The sequence below is a fragment of the Stegostoma tigrinum genome, chromosome 21 (assembly GCF_030684315.1).
Source record: "Stegostoma tigrinum isolate sSteTig4 chromosome 21, sSteTig4.hap1, whole genome shotgun sequence".
Classification (NCBI taxonomy): Eukaryota; Metazoa; Chordata; class Chondrichthyes; order Orectolobiformes; family Stegostomatidae; genus Stegostoma; species Stegostoma tigrinum.
Genome location: NC_081374.1, coordinates 2,324,773 through 2,350,681, shown reverse-complemented (window position 1 = coordinate 2,350,681; position 25,909 = coordinate 2,324,773). Strand labels below are relative to the sequence as shown.

At 48.7% G+C, this 25,909-nt stretch overlaps 1 protein-coding gene across 5 annotated transcripts in view; it reads left to right on the top strand.

The window, feature by feature from the left end:
* tfeb (transcription factor EB) overlaps positions 1-25,909 on the top strand; it is a 124,445-nt gene that overhangs the window by 86,244 nt on the left and 12,292 nt on the right. For 4 of the 5 annotated variants that reach the window (XM_048553490.2, XM_048553492.2, XM_048553491.2 and 1 more), the window contains 4 exons: positions 2,866-3,114; positions 9,041-9,298; positions 9,522-9,617; positions 24,456-24,561. In XM_048553490.2, the coding sequence (XP_048409447.1) occupies positions 2,914-3,114; positions 9,041-9,298; positions 9,522-9,617; positions 24,456-24,561 (661 nt within the window). In that variant the 5' untranslated portion in view covers positions 2,866-2,913. The remainder of the gene's footprint in view (positions 1-2,865; positions 3,115-9,040; positions 9,299-9,521; positions 9,618-24,455; positions 24,562-25,909) is intronic. The other variant, XM_059653295.1, reaches the window with a different exon arrangement.

The following is a 25,909-nucleotide window of genomic DNA, read 5'->3' as shown; positions in this document are numbered from 1 at the left end:
ATTACAAATTCCACCACCAAGAGTGGCTCAGCAGCAGTACGACTGACTGAGCTGGTCGGGTCCTAAAGGACAGAGCTGCTAGACTGGGTCTGCAGCAGGTGGTGAGGGAACCAACAAGAGGGAGAAACATACTTGACCTCATCCTTATTAATCTGCCAACTGCAGGTGCATCTGCCCATGACAGTATGGGTAAGTGACCATTGCACAGTCCTTGTGGAGACAAAGTCCCACCTTCACATTGAGAACAACCTCCATCGTGTTGTGTGGCCCTGTTACCGTGCTCAATGGGACAGACTTCACACAGATTCAGCAACTCGAGACTTGGCATCCATGAGATGCCGTGGGCCATCAACAGCAGCAGAATTGTACTCTAGCACAATCTGTAACCTCATGGCCCAGTGTATCCCCCACTCAACCATTACCATCAAGCCTGGGGATTAACCCTGGTTCAATGGAGAGTGCAGGAGGGTATGTCAGGAGCAGCACCAGGCATACCAGAAGATGAGGCGACAACCTGGTGAAGCCACCAAACAGGTTTGCATGCCAAAAAGCATAAGAACAAAGAACAAAGAAAATTACAGCACAGGAACAGGCCCTTCAGCTCGCCAAACCTGTGCCGATCGAAATCCTCTGTCTAAACCTGTCATCTATTTTCTAAGGGTCTGTATCCCTTTGTTCCCTGCCCATCCATGTACCTGTCCAGATACATCTTAAAGGACACTATCATGTCTGCGTCTACCACCTCCGCTGGCAACGCCTTCCAGGCACCCACCACCCTCTGTGTAAAGAACTTTCCACGCATATCTCCCATAAACTTTCCTCCTCTCACTTTGAACTCATGACCCCTAGTAATTGAGTCCCCCACTCTGGGAAAAAGCTTTTTACTGTCTATACCCCTCATGATATTGTAGACCTCAATCAGGTCCCCCCTCAATCTCCGTCTTTCTAATGAAAATAATCCTAATCTACTCAACCTTTCTTCATAGCTAGCACCCTCCATAAGGGGAAGTAATAATCAGAGCTAAGTGATCCCTCAACCAACAGATCAGATCTAAGCTCTGCAGTCCTGCCACATCCAGTTGTGAATGGTGGTGGACAATTAAACGACTCACTGGAGGAGGAGGCTCCACAAATATCCCCATCCCCATCCTCATCCTCAGTGTTGCGGAGCCCAGCACATCAGGACCAAAAATAAGGCTTAAGCATTTGCAACAAACTTAGTGGGGACAGGTCTGTCGCTGTATAACACTGGGGTAAAGTACCGATGGGGGACAGGTGTGTCCCTGTATAACACTGGGGTATAGTACTGGTGGGGGGCAGGTCTGTCACTGTATAATGCTGGGGTAAAGTACTGATGGGGGACAGGTCTGTCCCTGTATAACGCTGGGGTACAGTACCGGTGGAGACAGTTTTGTTGCTGTATAACACAGGGGTACAGTACCGGCGGGGACAGGTCTGTTGCTGTATAACACTGGGGTATGGTACTCCCTTGCTCATGTGTGTTCTTTTCTTTTATTCTCTGGCACCATCATGACAAGCAGCTCTGTTCTGCCTCCACTGCAGCATTGGCCCCTCCCTGGAAATCTGACGGGGAATATCTCAAATGTTGTAATGAAAGTCGTGATTTTAAAAGTATACAACCGGTCAGTCCGCGCCTGCAGAACTTCCAGAAACTCGGATCTACACTGAAATTCTGACCGATGCTCCTTCTATCAGCTGTAGGCAATCTGTCTCGGTTCTCCTCTTCCTTCTATTTATCTCAGAATGTTGACATTTCTGCTGACATTTTAAAAAGTGTGAACCAGTCTCAGCTCCTTTTCCGTCTCCTTCCTTCCAATCAGCTGCATCACTGGGTGAAAGGCTGAGTGCAGGAGGTAGCTTATAAACCCTGAACCAGTTTGACATTCACCATTCAATTGAGAAATTGGTTGTTGGCATTGTGCTTGCATGCCAAGTTGTGTTTTGCTGAGGGTGTATTGCACTCTGTTGACTGTCATGTGCAGGGCTCATGGCTTGTGCCAGACTGACATTTAAGAATATTAATCACAGCCCTCAGACCCTGTCAGCTTATGACCTCTCATTGAGGAAGTGGTCTGATATGAGCAGAACAAGCAAGAACTGCAGATGCTGGAGTCAGAGTCAACACAATTAATCAGAACTGATGAAGGGTCCCAAGCCGAAACTTCGACTTTCTTGCTCTTCTGATACTGCCTGATCTGCTGTGTTTCTCCAGCTCCACACTGTGTTGAATCTGATATGAGCAGCTTACCTCAAGAAAGTCCACTCTGTCCCCCCCATCCCTTCTCCTTGTGTCTGTAATATGTTTGCTGTGTGCTGCTGTCTGATATCCAAATGTGTGAAATTATCATGGACACCTGTCTCACATCGTTGCCCTATTTTTGCAATATATGTTTACATTAATTGACTGTCCCAAATTGTTGGGAGAGTGGTCTGGGGGAGCGTTTTCTTGTTGAACTTAGATGAAAGATGATAGATTATCGGAGGGATTGTGTGGGTGCTGGAGTGCGGGGGTGTGCAGGAATATAGAGTTGAGGTTAAGATCAAATCAACCATGAGCTTACTGAATGGGGAAGAGGCTGGAAGGGCTGAGTGGCCTACTGTTATTCCTTGTTTGATTCTGGATCGTATTGACTTGCTGGGTCAGTACTGTGGGCAGAGAAGAGTGAGCCATGTGGAACTGGTGATGGTAGAGGAGGTGCAGGGCAGAGGAATGGATAGGTGAGGAGATGGAGACAAAAGGTGAGTTTTGCATGGGGAGGTGAATATCGAGGAGATGGAGGAGGAGAGGCTGTATCTCTCAATGCAAAATCTTTCTGACGTGATACCGATCTGTGTATTTTGCAGTGATTTGATCCTGACAGAAAGGGAAGGCGGGAGTCTAGCTTGCTCGCGATGTCTTCTCGCACAGGACTGCGCATGCAGCTAATGCGAGAGCAGCTGCAGCAGGAGGAGCAGCGGGAGAGAGAGCAACAGCAGCAGGCAGCCTTGCATTACATGCAGCAGCGCATGGCAGTTACTGCCACACCTGCCATCAATGTCAGCAGCATTGCAACCTACCAGCCCAGGCCGCAAGTTCCTATGGAAGTTCTAAAGGTACTGCCGAACTCTGTCTGTCTCTTTGAAGCACTACCATTGAACCAGTAGGGAGCTTGGTGGAGCAAGGGTCTGAGTGAATTGGACTTGGATGTTTCTTCACCAACTCTCCCATCCTATTCACTAATTCATTTCCTAGCAACCCCCATCCCTCCCCTCCCTCTTCTCTCTTTCCTCTCTTCCGGTCTTTTCCCTACAATCCCTCCCCATCACCCCCACCAACCCCGCCAACGCCTTCACTGTTTTGTCTCCTTTGCTGTGTGAAGCAATGGACTCGAAGGGGTTAATGTTGATGTTCCATTGGCTCCACCCATTGTACTGATATCGTACACACTCTGGGTAGAGACAGGAGTGTTCTCCTCTCACTGTCCCAGGGAGCAGCTCCATGCCATTCTGCCTGATCCAAGCTAATTGTACCTATTGCTTTCACACAATAAACCTCTTGTTATCCAAGACCAATGCTTTTTCTGTAGAAAGTCTACAGTGGTGTGCCCTCTGCCACTGGACTGGCTCATGACAAAAGAGGATTGATTGCAGTGAACTACCTTAAACAACTCTTACCTGGTCCCAGATGCTGGTAGAGATGGGAAGTAAGACCTAGGAGCAGGCAATTTGGTTCCTCGAGCCTGCACTTCATACAATCATGGTTCATCTCATCTTACTGTCAACTTCATTTTCCTGCCCACACTCAATCATCCTTCAACCTGTTAGTCATTAAAAATCCGTCTATCTCTTTAAATTTACTTCATGTCCCAACATCCACTGCACTCTGGGATAGTGAATTCCATAGATCCAGTGATCTCCTCATCTCGGTTTTAAATCTGCTACCCTTGACCCTAAAACTATGGCCTCTCATTCTAGGTTGCCCCTCGTGAGGAAACATCATCTCTATGTTGACTTTGTCAATGCCCTCTAGCATCTTAGGGACCTCAACTTGATCTCCTCCCAGACTTCTAAACTCCAGAGAGTATTGGCCTGAATTGCTTGACCTGTCTTCAATACCATAAGGTGCCAGGAGTGCCCATATGGGAAAGGACTACACCCTTCTTCCTTCATGCCTAGTCCCTGTATTTCTCTACCCCTGTCACCTCACTGGTATGACTTTGACAATATCCAATTCTTCAGAAAGGGTCTAGGCCAGAAAGGTCAGCTTTCCTGCTCCTCTGATGCTGCTTGGCCTGCTGTGTTCATCCAGCTCTACACCTCATTATCTTAGATTCTGCAGTATTTGCAGTTCCTACTATCTCTGAAACAGCAGATGGTGGAGTTTGAATTCAATAAATATCTGGAATTAATCATCTAATAGTGAATCCATTGTTGATTGTCTTAAAAACCCACCTGGATCACTAATGTCCTTTAGGGAAGGAAACTGCCATCCTTACTGGGTCTGTCCCACATGTGACTCCAGACCCACAGCAATGGGGTTGACTCTTGACTGCCCTCTGGGCAATTAGGGACGGGCAGTAAGCGTTGCCTGGCCAGCGATGCTCTGATCCCATGAATGGGAAAAGAAAGGAAAAGTGAGGTGATGCCTGTTCTGAGGGTATTTCTGATTCTGGCACTGACTGAGCTGCTGTGTATATGAGCACAGGCTGAAACAGGTACAAACTTTGTCAATGACCTCTGCCAGAAACACTTCAAAATTATTTCCCATCTGTCGATTGTTCTAAATTATCAGCAGGTTGTTGCGTAGATAAACACACACAGTGTGCACAAAAGGAATCCACAGTCAGTAATGTGGTGATGTGTGACCGTATCTCGGTATCACCCAAGGATAGAACCTGTGGGTGACAGTGAAACAGTTTTGCCTGGGGCAGAGGGCTCTATCTGACTTACAGCTGTCAGAGAACTTCCTGAGTCCAGAGTAATTCTGAAATGAGCTGTAAATATTTAACACCCGATGGGGTTAAAAAAAAGTGTGTGTTGGAGGTAATTTCTGAGCAAGTGTCATATTTTAGTGAGCGCTGAGCTAAACTGTAATGTAGAGGACGGTGCAAAGGATTAGCTGAGGGCAGAAGGGTTGAAAAAGATAACAGCAAGGAGCAGGAGAGGCCAAGTCAGTCCTTTTACTATGAGGTGCTGGGCCTTTCACCAGGTCAGGGAGGCAGGATAAGGAATCAGACTCGGGGAAGCATAAAGCAATCATTTATTTCCGTGTTAAGGTGAATAGGAATTGGGTTTGGAATTGGGAACGGGAGCTGGGAGTGGGAGGGAGGGATTGGAGCATTGGGTGCGGTGTAAGTGGAGAGCGAGAGCAGGAATTGTTCACTTCCTTTGACAGAGAGAAAGCAGTTAATAAAGCAGATCATTTTGTTTGGCTTTGTTAACTGGGGCATGGAGTACAAGAGGAAGGGGGGGTGACATGTACAAGACACTGATTAGACCTCAGCTGGAGCTTTGTTCTGGGCACCACATTATAGGAGAGATGTAAATGCATTGGGGAGAGTGCAGATGTGATTTAGAAGAACAGTTCCAGGAATGAGAAACTTAGGGATTGGCAGTAAGTGCAGGCTGGCTAGTGACGCCCTCATCCCATGAATGAATAGAGAAAGATAAAGCTACCACTACACTGTTGCCGTGAATCACTCCCAGGACAGCACTGCACTGTCTGAGGGTCAGTGCTGAGGGAGTGCCGCACCGTTGGAGGGTCAGTGCTGAGGGAGTGGGCACTGTCGGAGGGTCAGTGCTGAGGGAGTGGGCACTATCGGAGAGTCAGTGCTTAGGGAGTCCAGAGTAAAGCTCCAAAACAGGGACAGCAAGCTCCCTCTACAATGACTCCCCAGTGGCTTCTCTACTACCAAAAGACAAGCAGACCCCTGTATCACATGAAGATTTAAATGCCAGATTTTTGAGCCCTTGGTATAAATATAGATGTGGATCTCTTACTGTCAGGCCAGGACCAGGAGCGCTCATGTGCTGCAATTGAGATTATTGGATGCCAAGTCCTGAGTAAGATTGTTTGTTTATGTGTAAAAGGTCAGTGTGCGTTGGAGAGTCAGCTCGAGTTCCTGAAACAGGACAAAGCCAGATTTAACCCCTTCATCAGAGGGTGACATTCAATGATGAAATGGAGAACTTCTGTGACCACAGCAATGATTGGGAAGGGGATGATTAAATGAGATAAAGGAAGTCTATGCTTGGAATTTCCAACTGTGCGGTAATATATTCTTCTAACAAATGTGTCTCCAGCACCATCATGCTGCACAGTTCATTGTGACACATAAGAAGAAGTTACTTTTCCTATCTTCTCTACCTCTTGTTTACAGTTTAGAATTCAGTTTATTCTCATGTTTTGTCCAGTTACAAAGAACAGGAGGGCAGTGAAAAGTGTACAGTGTCACCACTACAAAATACCCAGGTACAATCTTGGCTACAAATTGTAGAGAAAATTCAAAAAAAGTTACACTACATTACAGATGTACATTGTGTAAATGTGGAGAATAAGAAATAAAGTGAAAAAGACATTACAGTCTTTCTATAAGGGCTTCCAAGTGGTTTGACTGGGCTCCAGTGGTTCTCAACCAGTAGCGATCTTCGCACTAAGCTGCTGGCCATCCTCGCTCAGGGCCTGCGGACGACTCCATTTCACTCTTATCCTTTATCAGCTAGAACTGCATGCACTTGTGTCTGAAATGAGTGGAAATGAGATATCAACATAAAATTGAACAAAGCTCTCTTGGGGTAAGTTCTGAGGGGATGGACATTATCTGAGGGCCAGTGCTGAGGGAACACCGCTGCTATTGGAGGATCAATGCTGAGGGAGCGCTGTGTTGTCGGGGGATCAGTACTGAGAGAGCACTGCACTGTCTGAGGGTCAGTGCTGAGGGAGTGCCGCACCGTTGGAGGGTCAGTGCTGAGGGAGTGGGCACTGTCGGAAGGTCAGTGCTGAGGGAGTGGGCACTGTCGGAGGGTCAGTGCTGAGGGAGTGGGCACTGTCGGAGGGTCAGTGCTGAGGGAGTGGGCACTATCGGAGAGTCAGTGCTTAGGGAGTGCCGCACTGTCGGGGGGTCAGTGCTGAGGGAGCGGGCACTGTCGGAGGGTCAGTGCTGAGGGAGAGCCGCGCTGTCGGGGGGTCAGTGCTGAGGGAGCGGGCACTGTGAAAGGGTCAGTGCTGAGGGAGCGCCGCACTGTGGAGGGTCAGTGCTGAGGGAGCGCCGCACTGTCGGAGGGCCAGTGCTGAGGGAGCGCCGCACTGTCGGAGGGCCAGTGCTGAGGGAGCGCCGCACTGTCGGAGGGCCAGTGCTGAGGGACAGCCGCGTTGTCGGGGGGTCAGTGCTGAGGGAGCGTCGCACTGTCGGAGGGTCAGTGCTGAGGGAGAGCCGTGCCGCCGGGGGGGTCAGTGCTGAGGGAGAGCCGTGCCGCCGGGGGGGTCAGTGCTGAGGGAGAGCAGTGCCGTCGGAGGGTCAGTGCTGAGGGAGAGCCGTGCCGCCGGGGGGGTCAGTGCTGAGGGAGTGCCGCACTGTCGGAGGATCAGTGCTGAGGGAGTGCCGCACTGTCGGAGGGTCAGTGCTGAGGGAGTGCCACACAGTCGGAGGGTCAGTGCTGAGGGAGTGCCGCACTGTCGGGGGGTCAGTGGTGAGGGAGAGCCATGCCGTCGGGGGGGGGTCAGTGCTGAGGGAGCGCCGCACTGTCGGGCGGTCAATGCTGAGGGAGCGCCGCACTGTCGGGCGGTCAATGCTGAGGGAGCGCCGCACTGTCGGAGGGTCAGTGCTGAGGGAGTGTTGCACTGTCGGGCGGTCAGTGCTGAGGGAGAGCCGCACTGTCGGGCGGTCAGTGCTGAGGGAGCGCCGCACTGTCGGAGGGTCAGTGCTGAGGGAGCGTTGCACTGTCGAAGGGTCAGTGCTGAGGGAGCACTGCACTGTCGGAGGGTCAGAGCTGAGGGAGAGCCGTGCCGCCGGCGGGGTCAGTGCTGAGGGAGAGCCGTGCCGCCGGGGGGGTCAGTGCTGAGGGAGAGCTGTGCCGCCGGGGGGGGTCAGTGCTGAGGGAGAGCCGTGCCGTCGGAGGGTCAGTGCTGAGGGAGAGCCGTGCCGCCGGGGGGGTCAGTGCTGAGGGAGAGCCGTGCCGTCGGAGGGTCAGTGCTGAGGGAGTGCCGCACTGTCGGAGGGTCAGTGCTGAGGGAGTGCCGCACTGTCGGAGGGTCAGTGCTGAGGGAGTGCCGTGCCGTCGGGGGGGGGTCAGTGCTGAGGGAGTGCCGCACTGTCGGAGGGTCAGTGCTGAGGGAGTGCCGTGCCGTCGGGGGGGGGTCAGTGCTGAGGGAGCGCCGCACTGTCGGAGGGTCAGTGCTGATGGAGCGCCGCGCTGTCGGGCGGTCAGTGCTGAGGGAGTGGGCACTTTTGGAGGGTCAGTGCTGAGGGAGCGCCGCGCTGTTGGGCCATCAGTGCTGAGGGAGCGCCGCGCTGTCGGGCCGTCAGTGCTGAGGGAGCACTGCACTGTCGGCGGGTCAGTGCTGAGGGAGAGCCGTGCTGTCGGGGGGGTCAGTGCTGAGGGAGAGCCGTGCCGTCGGGGGGGTCAGTGCTGCGGGAGCGCTGCACTGTCGGAGGGTCAGTGCTGAGGGAGCGCCGCACTGTCGGAGGGTCAGTGCTGAGGGAGCGCCGCACTGTCGGAGGGTCAGTGCTGAGGGAGCGCCGCACTGTCGGAGGGTCAGTGCTGAGGGAGCGCCGCACTGTCGGAGGGTCAGTGCTGAGGGAGCGCCGCACTGTCGGAGGGTCAGTGCTGAGGGAGCGCCGCGCTGTCGGAGGGTCAGTGCTGAGGGAGCGCCGTGCTGTCGGGGGATCAGTGCTGAGGGGGCACTGTGCTATCGGGGGTCAGTGCTGAGGGAGCGCCGCACTGTTTTGCTGTTCCAGGATTATTACTGATAGGCTGTTTTGAGAAGATTCCTGCAGTTTGTGGGTTTGTAACGTACTGACAAATATCCTTCCTCCTGCAGGTCGAGACTCACTTGGAGAATCCCACAAAGTATCATATCCAGCAATCACAGAGGCAGCAGGTGAAACAGTATCTCTCCACTACGTTGGGCAACAAGTTTGCTGCTCAACCCCTGTCGATGGGACACTCGCACCCTGTACAGCCTTCAGCTGTCTCCCCTGGTCTCAGAAATGATCATGTGATGTCTAGCTCTACTGGAAACAGCGCTCCCAACAGCCCAATGGCCATGCTCAACATTGGCTCCAATCCAGGACGAGAGGTATTGACCAATTTGTGTCCAGGGGGTTTGCAAATTAACAAGAAATTCAATTTAAATAAAGGGGCTTGTCCATACTCGTCCCTGTCCTGGACATCATTTTGCCTCTGTTAATGTGATTTAGACCAGTGTCAATGGCTCTGATATCTGTTTGGTGTACTATCATTGGGTTGGGGTTTCACTGCAGTCCACTCACTGCCTTGTTAACTGCCCTCTCTGTTCCTAGATAGATGATGTGATCGATGATATAATTAGTCTTGAATCCAGCTACAATGATGACATTCTGGGATTCGCTGACCCCACTCTTCAGGCACCAAACACTGTAAGTACCTCAAATATTATCAGTTCTCCTCTTGGAGGACTGCAAAGTTGGACTTAGGGAGAATCTATTTTTAATAAAGAACTTCCTTGCAGAAAACAATGTTTAATTCTCTGCACCAGAAGATGTATTTCCAAACTAGGAATGCTGATTAGATTATTCGGAGGAGTACACCTTACTATTCAAGGTGTATGACTGAGTGGAAATTGGTTTTTCCCATGCAGTTTCTCATTACAAATTCTGTTTTAACAACATACTGATCGACTGTCATACTTGTTCATGATCAATGTTTTTGATTTCACTTGGAATTGAACTCATATTGGCTCTGTTGTGAGTGATTGATCTATCCTATGATTTATTGTTCAGCTGGTGAAAGTTGCGGAATTGAAAATTGGTGAATGGGCCCCTCCACAGGTCACTTGGAAACTAATTGCTATCTTTATCTCCCATTTTGTATCTTTGGGGTTGGAATATTGATTCCTCATTGATTCTGTCTCTGGTCGTGCTTGGTTACAGTCACATGAATATGCTATTTCAGGTGATCAGCAGTGAGAATCTCACACTCCAGTTTCAATCATTGATCTCTGCTGTTGTCTGAGATAGGATTTTGGGAGAGGTGCCATCACTTCTGCTGAGCACTCACTTGATGGTGTTGGCTGGAACTTTGGCATTTTCAGGATGCAGAGCTGGGCTGGGAAGTGGCAGATGGAGTTTAACCCTGAAAAGTGTGAGGTGATTCATTTTGGAAGAACAAACTTGAAAGCAGAATACAGGGTTAACAGAAAGATTCTTGGCAGTGTGGAGGAGCAGAGGGATCTTGGGGTTCATGTCCACAGTTCCCTGAAAGCTGCCACCCAGGTCGATAGAGTTGTTAAGAAGTCGTATGGTGTGTCAGCTTTCATTAATAGAGGGATTGAGTTCAAGAGCCGTGAAGTTAGGCTCCATCTATACATAAGCCTGGTTCGGCCACTTCTGGAGTATTGTGTCCAGTTCTGGTCGCCTCATTACAGAAAAATGTGGAAGCGTTGGAAAAGCTGCAGAGGAGATTTACCAGGATGCTGCCTGGAATATGAGGAAAGGTTGAGAGAGCTAGGGCTTTTCTCTTTAGAACAACGAAGGATGAGAGGTGACTTGATAGAGGTGTACAAAATGATCAGAGGTATAGAAGGAATAGACAGCCAGAGACTTTTTCCTCGGGTGGACGTAACTATTACGAGGGGACTTAGTTTTAAAGTGAGTGGAGGGGAGATATAGGGGAGACGTCAGAGGTAGGTTCTTTACTCAGAGAGTATCGGGGCATGGAATTCATTGCTGGAGAGGGTAGTGGAGTCGGCCTCATTAGGGGCATTTAGGTGGCTATTAGATAGGCATATGGATGATAGTATAAGGTAGGGGTGGAGTTAGATAGACCTTAAGATTAGCTTCAAAGTTTGGCACAACATCCTGGGCTGAAGGGCCTGTACTGTGCTGTACCGTTCTATGTACTATGTTTCTCACGTGTGAAAGTGGGTAACTCTCTGCCTCTGGGCTAGGGAGCTGGAGGCCCAGGACTGCACCATCAGTCATTCCTGAGGAATAGGGAGGCCTAGAAAGGCAGTGATGTTCTTCAAAGCCACATCACAATCGAAAGAATAGGTTGCATTTTTATAATACACATCCTCGGGACATCCGTTACAGCCAGTGAAATACTTTTTAAATTTATGTATGGAATGTGGGTATTTCTGGCTGGGTCAACGTTAATTGCCTGTCCCTGGTCGCCCCTTGAGAAGGTGGTGGTGAGCTGCCTTCTTGAACCGCTGCATCCATGTGTTGCAGGTAGACCCACAATGTTATTAGAGAGGGAATTCCAGGATTCTGACCCATAGTCACCGAAGGAATGGTGATTTATTTCCAAGACAGGATGGCGAGTGGTTTGGAGGGGAACTTGCAGGGGGTGGTGTTCCCATCTGTCTGCTGCCCTTGTCCTTTGAGATGGAAGTGGCCGTGGGTTTGGAAGGCGCTGCCTGAGGATCTTTAGTGAATTTCTGCAGTGCATCTTTTCAACTAGTCACTGTTTTCTTGGAGGAGCCCTGGCAGTCAAACTATACAGAGCAAAATCCCTCAAACAGCATTGTTATAACTGCTTAATTGGTGGATATGTATTGAGCTTGTTAAGAATCATAGGAACCCTACAGTTTGGAAATAGCCCATTCAGCTCATCAAGTGCACAGCGCCCCTCTGCACCACATCCCAACCAGACCCATCCCCCTACCCGATCCCTGTAACCCTGCATTTCCCATGGCCAGCCTACCTAGCCTGCATATCCCTGGACACTTTGGGCAATTTAGCACCTAAGGACTTGGGTGGAGAAAGGTTGAGATTGCTATCATGCAGTGAGTATCACCTTGTTTAAGACAAAGCTGCTTCTCTTTAAGACTTCTGGTTTACTTCTCTTATTGTGAAGCAACTGGGCCACGTACCCTGTTATAAAGTAGGTGGTAGCAAATTACCCCAACCTCAGGCTGATAATAGCTGGCATTGCAACACATATAACACTCGCCTTCTTCCACATCACACCTGGGTTCTTCCTCGTCCTGCTGAGTGTGTGGGTGAGGCAGTTTAATGTCTCGTCTTCAGACTGGCCCCTCTGACAGTACAGTAAGCCAAGATATGGGCCTCCAGCCTCTGAAACAAGACTCATAGGCATTGACTCTAGAGACAGTGACACCCACTGAACCAAGGTAAACTTGGTGGCTTAGTGAATGGGATTTCATCAACTGTGAGGCCATGGAGACTGGACAAACCTGGCTTGGCATTGCAGTCAACTTAGGGTAGTTCACAAGTGGAAAAAGGGTGTTTCATAGGATCCTGCAGTTTCATATGAGAAAGGGTCTGTTGCCCACTGAAGGTAGGCATGTTATTGCCCAGTCGGAGGGTTTGGGAGAATACCATCAGCCACATTGCTAACAGGGGTAGTCACAGCCCATTCCCATTGGGCAGAAAGCCTCACATTATCCCTAGGTCAGAAAGTCAAGACTGTCAGAGGTGCATGGTTATGACTTGGGAATAACTGCAGCGGGAGCAACTGTTTCAATTTCTCACATCCAGGATGGACCTAGTTTGAGAAAGTGTCACCTATTTAATCAGCCGTGTTGTCAGCATGAAAGCAGAGAAGTTGTCCCAAAGAATGAGGGAGATCACCCACAGCACAGCTAAGGCCTATTCTTCCTGTCAGTATTAGACAGATCCACAGTGTTGAAGCTGCCAGCTCGTACCAACCAACACTTGTTATATTTGTCTGACACTCTCATTGCTGCCAAAATAACTTGATCAAAATTTATGAAAGAAGTTAGATGCAGTGATGAGATGGATGGGAACATTGCCTTTCTTGCAGTCTCACTGTCACATTTTCTATGATTTTACTTTGGGAGGTTATTGCCAAGGGCTCAGGCCAGCTCGATATGGGAAACTCACTGACTGAGTGTGTACTGGTTACTGGAGTGCAGAGTCACTGCTCCCCACCTTTTATTCCCATCTCTCAGAGACTCGGTTACTGTGTGCTGTGTGACTGATCACTCTGCCTGTCATTTGCTGTAATCGCTGCTGTGTGTTTGTGGGGTGAGACTGTCACTGACCAGGCTCACATTTATTGTCTGTCCCCTGAAGACTTCTCCTGCATTCAGACATGCACTGATGCTACCTGTTTGTACATAGCCTGCCTCAGCCAATTCACTACATGCATGGTGCCAGGCTCATTTCGCCATAATTCCACCATGAAAGAACAGGGTCGTACTGTTGGACAACTGGGAAGGCTGGTGTCAATTTTGGACCCACTACAACCTCTATAACGTTCTCTCCTGCATAGAAACATCTGAATTAGGAGCAGGAGGAGACTATTCAGCCCATCAGCCCAGCTCTGCCATTCAATAAAATGGGAGTCTTAACTCCACTTTCTAACCAAGCCCTCTCCCCTCAAATGCATCCTCCCCAGTAACCTTTGGTGTGAACAGCACAGACTGATCACTTTCTCAACCAGAACCAATGATATCAATGAGCTGAAACAGATTGAAAGGCAAACTAGATCAATGAATTGGACACAGTGTAGGGAAAGTGCTGAATAAGTTGTTACAGAAATTCTTCTTCCTGGCTCAGAGTAGAATAGCAATTTATTGCCACGTAAATTTTTACAAAAACAGTGGGGAAAAGTTTGATAAGTCACCATGCTACAGCACCGAAATTAGTGATGGGAGTCATAAATAAGTAAAAAAAAATAAAAATTCATCACAGTTCAGTTAATGACTCCTAGGTTTGGGGTATGCCGGAAAACCAGTTAGGAGATCGGACTATGAGTGATAATGGGAACTGCAGATGCTGGAGAATCCAAGATAATAAAGTGTGAAGCTGGATGAACACAGCAGGCCCAGCAGCGTCTCAGGAGCACAAAAGCTGATGTTTTGGGCCTAGACCCTTCATCAGAGAGGGGGATGGGGTGAGGGTTCTGGAAAAAATAGGGAGAGAGGGGGAGGCGGACCGAAGATGGAGAGAAAAGAAGATAGGTGGAGAGAGTATAGGTGGGGAGGCATAGCTTGGGCCCATGCGGGTGCCCATGGCCACCCCCTTTGTCTATAGGAAGTGGGAGAAATCGAAAGAGAAGTTGTTGAGGGTGAGGACGAGTTCGGCTAGGCGGATGAGGGTGTCAGTGGAGGGGGACTGGTCGGGCCTGCGGGACAGGAAGAAGTGGAGGGCCTTGAGGCCATCTGCATGAGGAATACAGGTGTATAGGGACTAGATGTCCATGGTGAAAATGAGGTGTTGGGGGCCAGGGAATTGGATGTCCTAGAGGAGGTGGAGGGCGTGCTCCACACCTACACAGGCCCCAAACCCCACCCCTTCCTCCGTTACATTGATGACTGAATCGGCGCCGCCTCTTGCTCTCCAGAGGAGCTCGAACAGTTCATCCACTTCACCAACACGTTCCACCCCAACCTTCAGTTCACCTGGGCCATCTCCAGCACATCCCTCACCTTCCTGGACCTCTCAGTCTCCCTCTCAGGCAACCAGCTAGAAACTGATGTCCATTTCAAGCCCACCGACTCCCACAGCTACCTAGAATACACCTCTTCCCACCCACCCTCCTGCAAAAATTCCATCCCCTATTCCCAATTCCTCCGCCTCCGCCGCATCTGCTCCCAGGATGAGGCGTCCCACTCCTGCATATCCCAGATGTCCACGTTCTTCAAGGACCGCAACTTTCCCCCGCAGTGGTCGAGAACGCCCTTGACTGCGTCTCCCGTATTTCCCGCAACACATCCCTCCCACCCCGCCCCCGCCACAACCGCCCCCAGAGGATCCCCCTTGTTCTCACGTACCACCCCAGCAACGTCCGGATACAACGCATCATCCTCCGACACTTCCGCCATCTACAATCCGACCCCACCACCCAAGCCATTTTTCCATCCCCACCCTTGTCTGCCTTCCGGAGAGACCACTCTCCTCGCGACTCCCTTGTCCGCTCCACGCTCCCCTCCAACCCCACCACACCCGGCACCTTCCCCTGCAACCGCAGGAAGTGCTACACTTGCCCCCACACCTCCTCCCTCACCCCTATCCCAGGCCCCAAGATGACTTTCCATATTAAGCAGATGTTCACCTGCACATCTGCCAATGTGGTATACTGCATCCATTGTACCCGGTGTGGCTACCTCTACATTGGGGAAACCAAGCGGAGCCTTGGGGACCGCTTTGCAGAACACCTCCGCTCAGTTCGCAACAAACAACTGCACCTCCCAGTCGCAAACCATTTTAACTCCCCCTCCCATTCCTCAGATGACACGTCCATCATGAGCCTCCTGCAGTGCCACAATGATGCCACCCGAAGGTTGCAGGAACAGCAACTCATATTCCGCTTGGGAGCCCTGCAGCCTGATGGTATCAATGTGGACTTCACAAGCTTCAAAATCTCCCCTTCCCCTACTGCATCCCAAAACCAGCCCAGTTCATCCCCTCCCCCCCCCCCCACCACTGCACCACACAACCAGCCCAGCTTGTCTCCGCTTCCCTCACCTGTTCTTCCTCTCACCCATCCCTTCCTCCCACCTCCAAGCCGTACCTTCATTTCCTACCTACCACCTCATCCGGCCTCCTTGACCTGTCCGTCTTCCCTGGACTGATCTATCCCCGCCCTACCTCCTCACCTATACTCTCCTCTCTACCTATCTTCTTTTCTCTCCATCTTAGGTCCGCCTCCCCCTCCGTCCCTATTTATTCCAGAACCCTCACCCCATCCCCCTCTCTGATGAAGGGTGTAGGCCTGAAACGTCAGCTTTTCTGCTCCTGAGATGCTGCTTGGCCTGCTGTGTTCATCCAGCTCCACACTTTGTTATCTCAGGAGATCAGACTATGTTTAGAGATGGTAGGAACTGCAGATGCTGGAGAATCTGAGACAACAAGGTGTAGAGCTGGATGAACACAGCAGGCCAAGCAGTATCAGAGGAACAGGATAGCTGATGTTTTGGGTCTGGAGTCTTCTTCAGAAAACCCATGCTTAGCGACTGACAGCAGACTTTGAGATCAAACTGCCAAATCTGATGGGGCAATGTTTAGTAAAGTGTGTGCAGGAGGCTGGGTCTGAAATGGCTGGTAGTTAGGGACTCGCTGAGGACAGCCACAGGACAGCTGTACTAACATTCGGTGCATTTGGCTGTCCATCGGAAATTACTAATAAAGAAGTTCTCTAGCTGAGTGTGTTTGTACTGAGGCTAATGCTCCGATTCCCACTGTGTGGTTGTGAAATTCAGAAGGCCCTTTACGAAATCTCTGGGGACTTTTAACATCAAGACTTACCCTGTCTGAATGTCAACCCCCCCACAGAACAACAACAAAGGCATGCGGCTGACTAGCGCCATGAACCCCGTGTGAATGTATTACACTTCCATGTGGGAAGTGAAGAATGTGAGGCCCAACATTTAACTTTGCAGATTTGCTGATTCATGGTACAGTTCCAGAACTGGAAGCGGTGTGATACAGGAGTCTGGAGGGTAATTCACCAGTCAGGTCGAAATCCTTTCCTGTACCTGGACACGATTCTGTGTGAGGTGTCTCAGAGCACTGAAGGCAGGATTTAAAAACAGAAGTTGCTGAAGAAGGTTGGAACTGCAGATACTGGAGAATCTGAGATAACAAGGTGTGGACCTGGATGAACACAGCAGGCCAAGCAGCATCAGAGATTTTCTGAAGAAGGGTCCAGGTCTGAGATGTCAGCCTTCCTGCTCCTCTGATGCTGCTTGGCCTGCTGTATTCATCCAGCTCCACACCATGTTATCTCAGTTGCTGGAGAAGCTCGGCAGATCTGGCAGCATCTGTGAAGTGGAAATCACAGTTAATGTTTTGGGTCCAAGTTCTGAGGAAGGGTCACTGGACCCGAAACGTTAACTCTGTTTTTTCCTTCACAGATGCTGCAAGACCTGCTGAGCTTTTCCAGCAACTTTGTTTTGTTCCTGATTTACAGCATTTGCAGTTCTTTCGGTTTTTATTGAGGGCAAGATTCAGTTTGGGATGAATTACTTACGGGTTGGTGAGGGAAAGGGAAAGGCGTTTTTTACACATTCTCCACTCCTGGCACCACTAGCCCAGTGCAAACTCTGACCCGCTACAAACAAGGGACCTGCATAATCTCAACTCTTTGTTTCAAAGCCTCTGATGTAAACATTAACAAAGTTGTTTCCCTGAAGTTAATCTTCAAATGGCTGGGAACAAACTAAAAATAGCATCGTGCTGTTTCTGCCTGGGGCTTAACGAGCTGAAAGTCCGAGAGTGAGGTGGACCAGTAAAGGTTAAAGTTCTCTCTCTCTCTCGTTTTGCCCAATGTTGGTGTGGTGTGGAGCAGTTCTGTTTAGACTCTCAGCAATGCCGGTCTCTGAGCTCTTGAAGGATCAAAGCAGAACTCTTGCTGTCCTTGAGATTGCAAACTATGCCGAGTTCCAGCAGGTAAGGCCCCAGCTCGCCCTGAGAGCAGTCAGCTACTGGACCAGGTCAGAAATCACACAATACCAGGTGATAGCCCAACAGGTTTATTTGAAAACACAAGCTTTCGGAGGCTTCAGCATCATGATCATCACTAACTGCGCATGGACAATCTAATGACAGTGACCGGCAATGCTCTCACAGATTTCTCCTCAGATTTGATTTTTGGACTTACTGTGTGTTACAGGTTACAGTATAGTGAGCATGCGCTGCACACTTTTATTGTGTCAATAACAGATTTTTCTCCGTTCAGATTTTCTCTTCCTCTCCTGCAAGTCCTGATAGTGATCTAAGTCTTGCCTCTGCCTGTTTATCTCTACGTCCTTTTTTAAACATTTCACTCGATCTCTCTCTCTCTTTTTGTCTCCGTCTCTCTCTTTCTGTCACTCTCTGTCTCTCTCTCTCTGTGTCACTCTCTGTCTCTCTCTCTCTCTCTCTGTGTCACTCTCTGTCTCTCTCTCTCTCTCTCTCTCTGTGTCACTCTCTGTCTCTCTCTCTCTCTCTGTGTCACTCTCTGTCTCTCTCTGTCTCTCTCTCTCTCTCTCTGTGTCACTCTCTGTCTCTCTCTCTCTCTCTCTGTGTCACTCTCTGTCTCTCTCTCTCTCTCTGTGTCACTCTCTGTCTCTCTCTCTCTCTGTGTCACTCTCTCTCTCTCTGTGTCACTCTCTGTCTCTCTCTCTCTCTGTGTCACTCTCTGCCTCTCTCTCTCTCTCTCTCTCTGTGTCACTCTCTGTCTCTCTCTCTCTCTGTGTCACTCTCTCTCTCTCTCTGTGTCACTCTCTGTCTCTCTCTCTCTGTGTCACTCTCTGCCTCTCTCTCTCTCTCTCTCTCTGTGTCACTCTCTGTCTCTGTCTCTCTCTCTCTCTCTCTGTGTCACTCTCTTCCTCTCTCTTTTCCACCTTCCTATTTCCCTGTAACTCTCTCTGGGACTGTTCCTGATGGGGTTCAGTGTTTATCATGTCTGTAGCTGCCTCTGTTTGTTTCTGTCTCTTTCCTGTCTCTATCCCCACCTCAATTTGCCCATCTTCCCATTGATCTTTCAGGAGGTGTTCACAAAATTCCCTTGACTCACTGCCACTAGCTGGACAGAGCAGATTTCAGTGCTGTTAAAACCTCCAGATTAAATCTAAAATTTGTGAAGAGAGTGTTCCTTTGAGAGATTTGAAACGGAGATGTTTCTGAACTTTGAATGCTATTTGGAGTTGGACATCAGCCAGAGTGGAGTTTAATTGATAGGAAACATACATGTTTGTGAGGCATTCTGTAACAACTGCTCTCATGCATGTAACTATTCCAAAACAGAGTGAGAATTTTATCAGTGCAGCCCATGTTTAAGTAAAATATGCGATTAGATCATAGATAGCAACAGGCTGCAGAATAGCGGCCTAAGGAATCTATCGCCGATCATATCTTTACCTGTTCACCCAGGTGTCAGTCATAACTCACGGGATAAGTGGCCTTATGGCTGACCCAGCAAGGTACGGCTTGCAATGTCGGAGGGTCAGCGCCGCGTGAGCGCCGCACTGTCGGAGGGTCAGCGCCGAGGGAGCGCCGCACTGTTGGAGGGTCAGCGCTGAGAAGAGAGAAAGCAGTGGGATTGATAGAGATGGAGACAGTGAAATGGAGATGAATGGAAGCGAGTAATAAAGACAATTTTGTGCTTCAGAGACAGAAAAAGGGAGGAATGGAAACCATAAGGAGAGAGACCGGATAACTGAGAGGCACAATGACATGGCCTAGCACAGACTCAGAGAGATACTCCATCAGCCTTTAGAGAGCAGTTGTTTCTGACTGGGACTGCAATGGTCATCAGAGGAGAAGGGACACTTCCTTCCTACTCTGGGAGAATCTCAGTGGGCAGTGCAAAACCTAGTAGCCCATTCAGTTCATGAACAGTTTTAAATGTGTTTCCTGAGATTAGAGACACTAAACTGTTTAATTGACTTTAACAAATAGCTAACTGGGTCAGATGCTGGGCGGCTGGAACTTACCTTGGAGACTTGTGCTTTCTTTAAAAAAAAAATTGCTGAGGAGATATTTTGCAGATCACTGACTCGGGAAATTACTCTGTTTGGACTCATTAACCTAGAGTCTAAGAGCCAGGTGGAGTTGGCTTAATGTTTGATGTTTCTTCCCCGAATCAGTTAAGGCTGAGAGTCCAGGGTGGGATGGCTGGACCCAATCTCTCACCCAGCTCAGGGACTGTTCATAAGGTGTGATCGCTGGCATCTATAGGTATCATGGCATCACAGCGTGCCAGCTCCCACCCGTGGACCTATTCTCACCCTGGACTGACTGTGAATTGTAGTGAACCAGAGAACAGAGAGTGCCACACAGAGCAGGAATAGACACGTTTCTGAGTTTATGTCTGTAAAGAAGTGTTTTCCAGAAGCAAGAATCTTGTCCATTGATCTGTATATTACTCCTTCCCAAACCCAGGAGAAAGTGCATGGTGTTCTGGGCTGGATTCCTCCTCAAGCTGCACCTTTTGTCAGTAGTTGGAAAGATTGATTCACCAGAATGAATCTGGCTGGAGGAGGTGTGTGGACAGGGGCCATTGGAAACAGCAAACTGAGTTTGACAGTTTTGTTGGCCCAGGATATAAAAGGATACAAGAGGGCTTTTGTCACATAGTGGTAGTGTCACCACCCCTGAGCGAGGAGGCCTGGGTTCAAGTCCGAACAGCTCCAGAGATGTGTATTAACATCCCTGAACAAGTCGATTTTTTTTTTAACAAGAAAGAGTGTTTAAGGATTACAAAGTGATGGCACACAGGTGGAATTCAGATGAAGTCAGTGTCACCTAACTGACACAGAACACACAAAATGTGGAGAGTGTGGGAGGCAATGGCCTCATGATATTATTGCTGAGCTGTTAATCCAGAGATCCAGTAATGTTCTGGGGATCTGGGTTCAAATCCTGCCAAGGTAGATGGTGGAATTTGAATTCAATAAATATCTGGAATTAAAAGTCTAATGATGACCGTGCCAATTTTTGGAAAATCCCATCTCATTCACTAACGTCCTTTAGGGAAGGAAACTGCCATCCTTACCTGGTCTGGCCTACATGTGAATCCAGACCCACAGCAATGTGGTTGATTCTTAACTGCCCTCTGGGCAATTAGGGACAGGCAATAAATCTTAGCCAGAGATGCCCACATTATGTGAATGATTTCAAAAACAAATTAGCCTATTGAGTCCTGACCGACCCTCTGATGATCTGCTCACCCGTGCTACCTTCTCCCTGTAACCCCACGGGCAATACACCTATCAGCACATCTTTGGACTGTGGGGCAAAACCCCACGCAGGCACTGGGAGAATATGCAAACTCCACACAGACATTCGCCCAAGAGTGGATTCAAACCCGGGTCCACGGCGCTGTGAGGTAGCAGTGCTAACCGCTGAGTGGCCGTGGCACCCTGAAAGCGCTGTGTTTCTATCAGATAGTCTAACTATTGTACAGGCTGAGCTAAGAAATCAGGAAGATCAGAGGGTAAAGGAAAGTGTCCCATCCCTAAAAAATCTTCTGAATTGAAAACAGAGCAGCAGGGTTGTATTTTAAGTAGAAATTCTGTGTAAATGATACAAAAACAATTCTGTGAATTGTGAGGATGTGTTTGGTGCTGTTAGTATTAGTTTGCTGTTAATATGACTGTATGCTTAGTTTTATAGCCTGCATGAAGCTATTTATTTCTGCTTGGTCTCAGTTTGGGCATGAACAGATGACTGTTGTGTGTGTCTGAGATGAGATGATAGAGTTTGGAATGTGGCTTGTTTATCAGATTCTGGGTGTAGGCTTTCCCAGGGCTCTGCTGGTTTGTTCAGGGGAGGGCTTACCTATACTCACCTGTAAGAAGGCCATGCTGTGAGTCTACCTCAGTGCGAGTGTCCCTCGATCAGCCTTCTCTTCAACAAAGAAAACAGCACAGTCCCTCTAGCCTCTCTTTCGCGTTAAACTGCTCCTTCTGGACAATCTCCTGTATAACCCCTCTGGTGCTGTCACATCTGAAAAAGAATCATAACATTATTTCAGTTTCTCTCTCCTGAATGGCTGAGTATCTCCTGGACTTTCTGTTGTAATTCCATTAACGTACTGAACTCTGCAGGTTTGTTTGTTCCACACAAGCCTCCTCTCGACCTTTACATCCCACTCTATCACTCTACCCTTCAACTCCTCTCTCCCTCTGGTTTACCTAACTTCCCACTAAATGCAAACACATCATTCACCTCAACAACTCCATGTGGGATTGGATCCACATTCTCAGTCTTTCTGAGTAAAGAGGTTTTTCCTGAACTGCCTGTTTGTGATTGTCCCATGTTTGTGGTGCTCTGTCCTGGTCTGTCAAAAGTGGAAGCATCTACTTCAATGTTGATTTTGTCAAAGCATTAGATAATTTTAAGAACCTCCATTAGTCAGATGCTACCTTTCTCTTTTTGAGCATTTGATGAGCTGAGTCCTTGCTAATAAAAATGTTGAGGTGCTAATGTTGGACTGAGTTGGACAAAGTTGAAGTCACACGACACCAGGTTTATTTGAAATCCCAAACTTTCGACGTGCTGCTCCTTCATCAAGTGAAGCTCCTAACAAACAAGTGGAAACAGAACACTTTTTTCTCCCTGTAATACCCTGAAGGCTGGTGGGGAGGCTAATGGAAGCCAGTGCTGGGCGCAGGTCTGTGAGAACATAATGAGGTAATCCTGGTCCCTGTGGCTGGGTTAGTTTGGGAGCATCTACAAGTGGCAGTGTGACCAAGAGTAGCTATTAGCACATTAACAGAAGGTGAGGGATAAGCATTGACTAAGACATTGTGGCGAATACCTCTGATCTTTGGATAGGATACAGGGATGGCACGGTGGCTCAGTGGTTAGACTGCTCCCTCACCCAGAACGCAAGTTCGATTCCATCCTCGGGACTGTCTGCGTGGAGTTTGCATGTTCTCACTGTGTCTGTGTGGGTTTCCTCTTGGTGCTCTGGTTTTTTCCCACAGTCCAAAGATGTCCAGGGTAGGTGGGTTGGCTGTGCTAAATTACGGTTGGGTGGGTAGGCCTTGGGAATTGCAGGGATAGGGCCGGAGGATGGGTTTAGGTGGGATGCTATTCAGAAGGTTTGCACAGACTTGTTGGGCTGAATGGCTGGTTCCCAAATGTGGGGATTCTATGAAATGGAAATCAGTTCAAAATTGCTGAATTGATGTGGTGCTGACGCAGATACTAGTTTGCATACAATTCACAGAACATAGAACATTACAGCGCAGTACAGGCCCTTCACCCCTTGATGGTTTCACAGGTCGGTGCAACAAACTGAAGCCCGTGTAACCTACACTATTCCATTATCACCCGTATGTTTATCCAATGACCATTTAAATGCCCTTAAGGTTGGTGAGTCTACTACTGTTGCAGGCAGGGCATTCCACGCCCTTACCGCTCTCTGAGCAAAGAACCTACCTCTGACATCTGTCTTATATCTATCAGCCCTCAATTTAAAGCTACGTCCCCTTGACCTAGCCATTACCATCCGAGGGAAAAGGCTCTCACTGTTCACCCTGTCTAATCCTCTGATCATCTTGTATGTCTCTATTAAGTCACCTCTTAACCTTCTTCTCTCTAACGAAAATAGCCTCAAGTCCCTCAGCCTTTCCTCATAAGACCTTCCGCCCATACCAGGCAACATGCTGGTAAATCTCCTGTGCACCCTTTCTAATGCTTCCACATCCTTCCCATAACGCGGTGACCAGAACTGTACGCAATACTCCAAGTGTGGCCACACCAGAGTTTTGTACAGCTGCAATATGACCTCATGGCTCCGAAACTCAATCCCTCTACCAATAAAACCTAACTCACTGTACACCTTCCTAACAGCCCTATCAACCTGGGCGGCAACTTTCAGAGATCTATGCACATGGACGCCGAGATCTCTCTGCTCATCTACACTACCAAGAATCTTACCATTAGCCCAGTACTCTGTATTCCTGTTACTCCTTCCAAAGTGAATCACCTCACACTTTTCCGCATTAAACACCATTTGCCACCTCTCAGCCCAGCTCTGCGGCTTATGAGACCGTAGGAGACCTTGATTTAACATGGAATTTGTTGAGGCACCTCCAGCAGTACGGCAGTGGGTCAGTATTATACCAATGTGTCAGCCGAAGTCCTGAGCTCAACTCTCCGGAGTGGACCTTGAGCCCATAGCTTCTGAGTGAGTCCTGAGTGTTACCCATCAAGGCACAGCTGGCCCTCTGAGAGTGAGCTTGGCTCTGAGTGATGTGAAAGTGACACAAACAGTTCTGTCAGATTCTACACAACCCTTGCCCATAGTTCATGAGGTGCCTGCCAACAAGAGGCTAAAAGTTGCACCCAAACTGAAAAGAGCAGAAATTGACTCGGTCTGGCCCTGGAGGAGAGTGGGGACTCTCCTCTCTCTGCCTTCCTGAAGGCCTCGTTCATTTTACTGATGTTACTTGTTACACGTCCCATTGAACAATGGGGCAAGGGGAGTCGCAGTTGGGTTTGGGTTTGGATTGGGTCAGGGGTTGGGGAGTCGCAAGGCCAAAGTAAGGTGGAGGTGAAACCTTTCATTCCTTTCAACAGTGACAACACTTTGCATTTGTGTGGTGCCTTAATGCAGTAAAACATACTGAGCTGCTTGTCAGGAATATTATCGGACAGCATTAGACAGTGGGTTACAGAAGATGATCCCAGGAAATTGACCAATGAGGCTGGTAATTAAATTGTAACAACAATATTCTACATTTACGCTGGACAGGATCCACATAATGTTGCTAAAACTTCAAAGTTGCTGTCAAATTACTGATACATCTTGTTCTATTTCTCTTCCTCCAGTTGCCACTTTCCACTAGTCATTTGGAGGTTTACTCGAACCATGGCATTGCGGCACCCACAAGTACTTCATGTCCGGCCAATATCACCATCAAACGGGAAATGTCAGGTAAACTGTACTATTGCAACACAGCGTAGAGTGAGCTTTACTCTGTATCTAATCTCGTCGTGTGTCTTGGGGACGTTTGACGGGGACAGTGTAGAGGAAGCTCACCCTGTACCTAACCGAGGGCTGCCCCTGTCCTGGGAGTGTTTGATGGAACACTGGGCATCTGAGCCTTTCCCAGTACAATATTATAGAGAAACAGCCCAGGGTTGAAATATGTGTTCCTGCTGCTCCAGAGTGAAGAGTTCACATTAGAACCTGTTGTCGTGAAGCTACTGGTTTTTGTTTTAAGAAAATCCCACCTCATTATTCACTCATTATCTTTGTGGAAGAAAATCTATTATATTCACCTGGTCTGGCCTATGTGGTCAAGTTGGAATTGACATTAAATGCTGCCGTTACTAGTAATCACTTACGCAGATGTTGCAATTTTCTCTGTTAATTGTTTTAACACTTTGAGGCTAAAGCCTGCACTCTTTAATCCTAACTTGATTGCAATTATCCATCAATCCCACCCATTCCCTTCCTCACCTTCTCTCCCAAATCACCTCCCTGGGCAGGAAGATCTCGATTGGTGATGGAACTCTTCCGTCTCATCACTTGTTCAGCTTTCTCCCGTGTTCAACTGGATTCAAATTGAAGAAACATTAATTGCAGCAGTTCAAATTTATTATTGCCAAATAAATCGAGCACAATTTCTCCAACCTCTGCTAAGTATGTCAGTTTCTTACATTGACTGACTGCAATGAATGGGACCACTGTGAGTGCATTACTACAAGATTGGGACCAAAGGTTCTCCTTGTTCCTGATCATAAAACCATAGAAGAAGCCACCCAGCCTGGGCTGTCTCTTCGAAAGTTCTGTTAAATTATTTTCACTTTGCTTATTCCCTAAAGCACTACAAAGTATGCCCACTAATAACTTGGCTAACTTCTTTTTGGAAGTTTATTCAATCATTGAATGTGGGTATTGTTGGATGGCCCAGCATTTCTTACCCATCCCTAGTTGCCGCTTGAGAAGGTGCTGGTGAGCTGCCTTTTTGAATCAGTGCAGTCCATATGCTGTAGGTTGACCGACAAAGCTGTTAGAGAGTGAATTCCAGGATGTTGACCCAGAGACACTGAGGGACGGTGATATATTTCCAAGTCAGGATGGTGAGTGGCTTTGAGAAGAACTATAATCCCTGCAATAATCTCTATGGGGGGTTGCTGACACCACCCTCCCTACCTGCAGGAAGCCTCACAACCTGCTCGCGCCAGTATGGTCAAAGAAATCAACTTGCCATTCTAACTGGAAGGGTCTCTGGCAGTTACAATCTGTGGTATATTGCATGTTAACGACTAGTTACAGG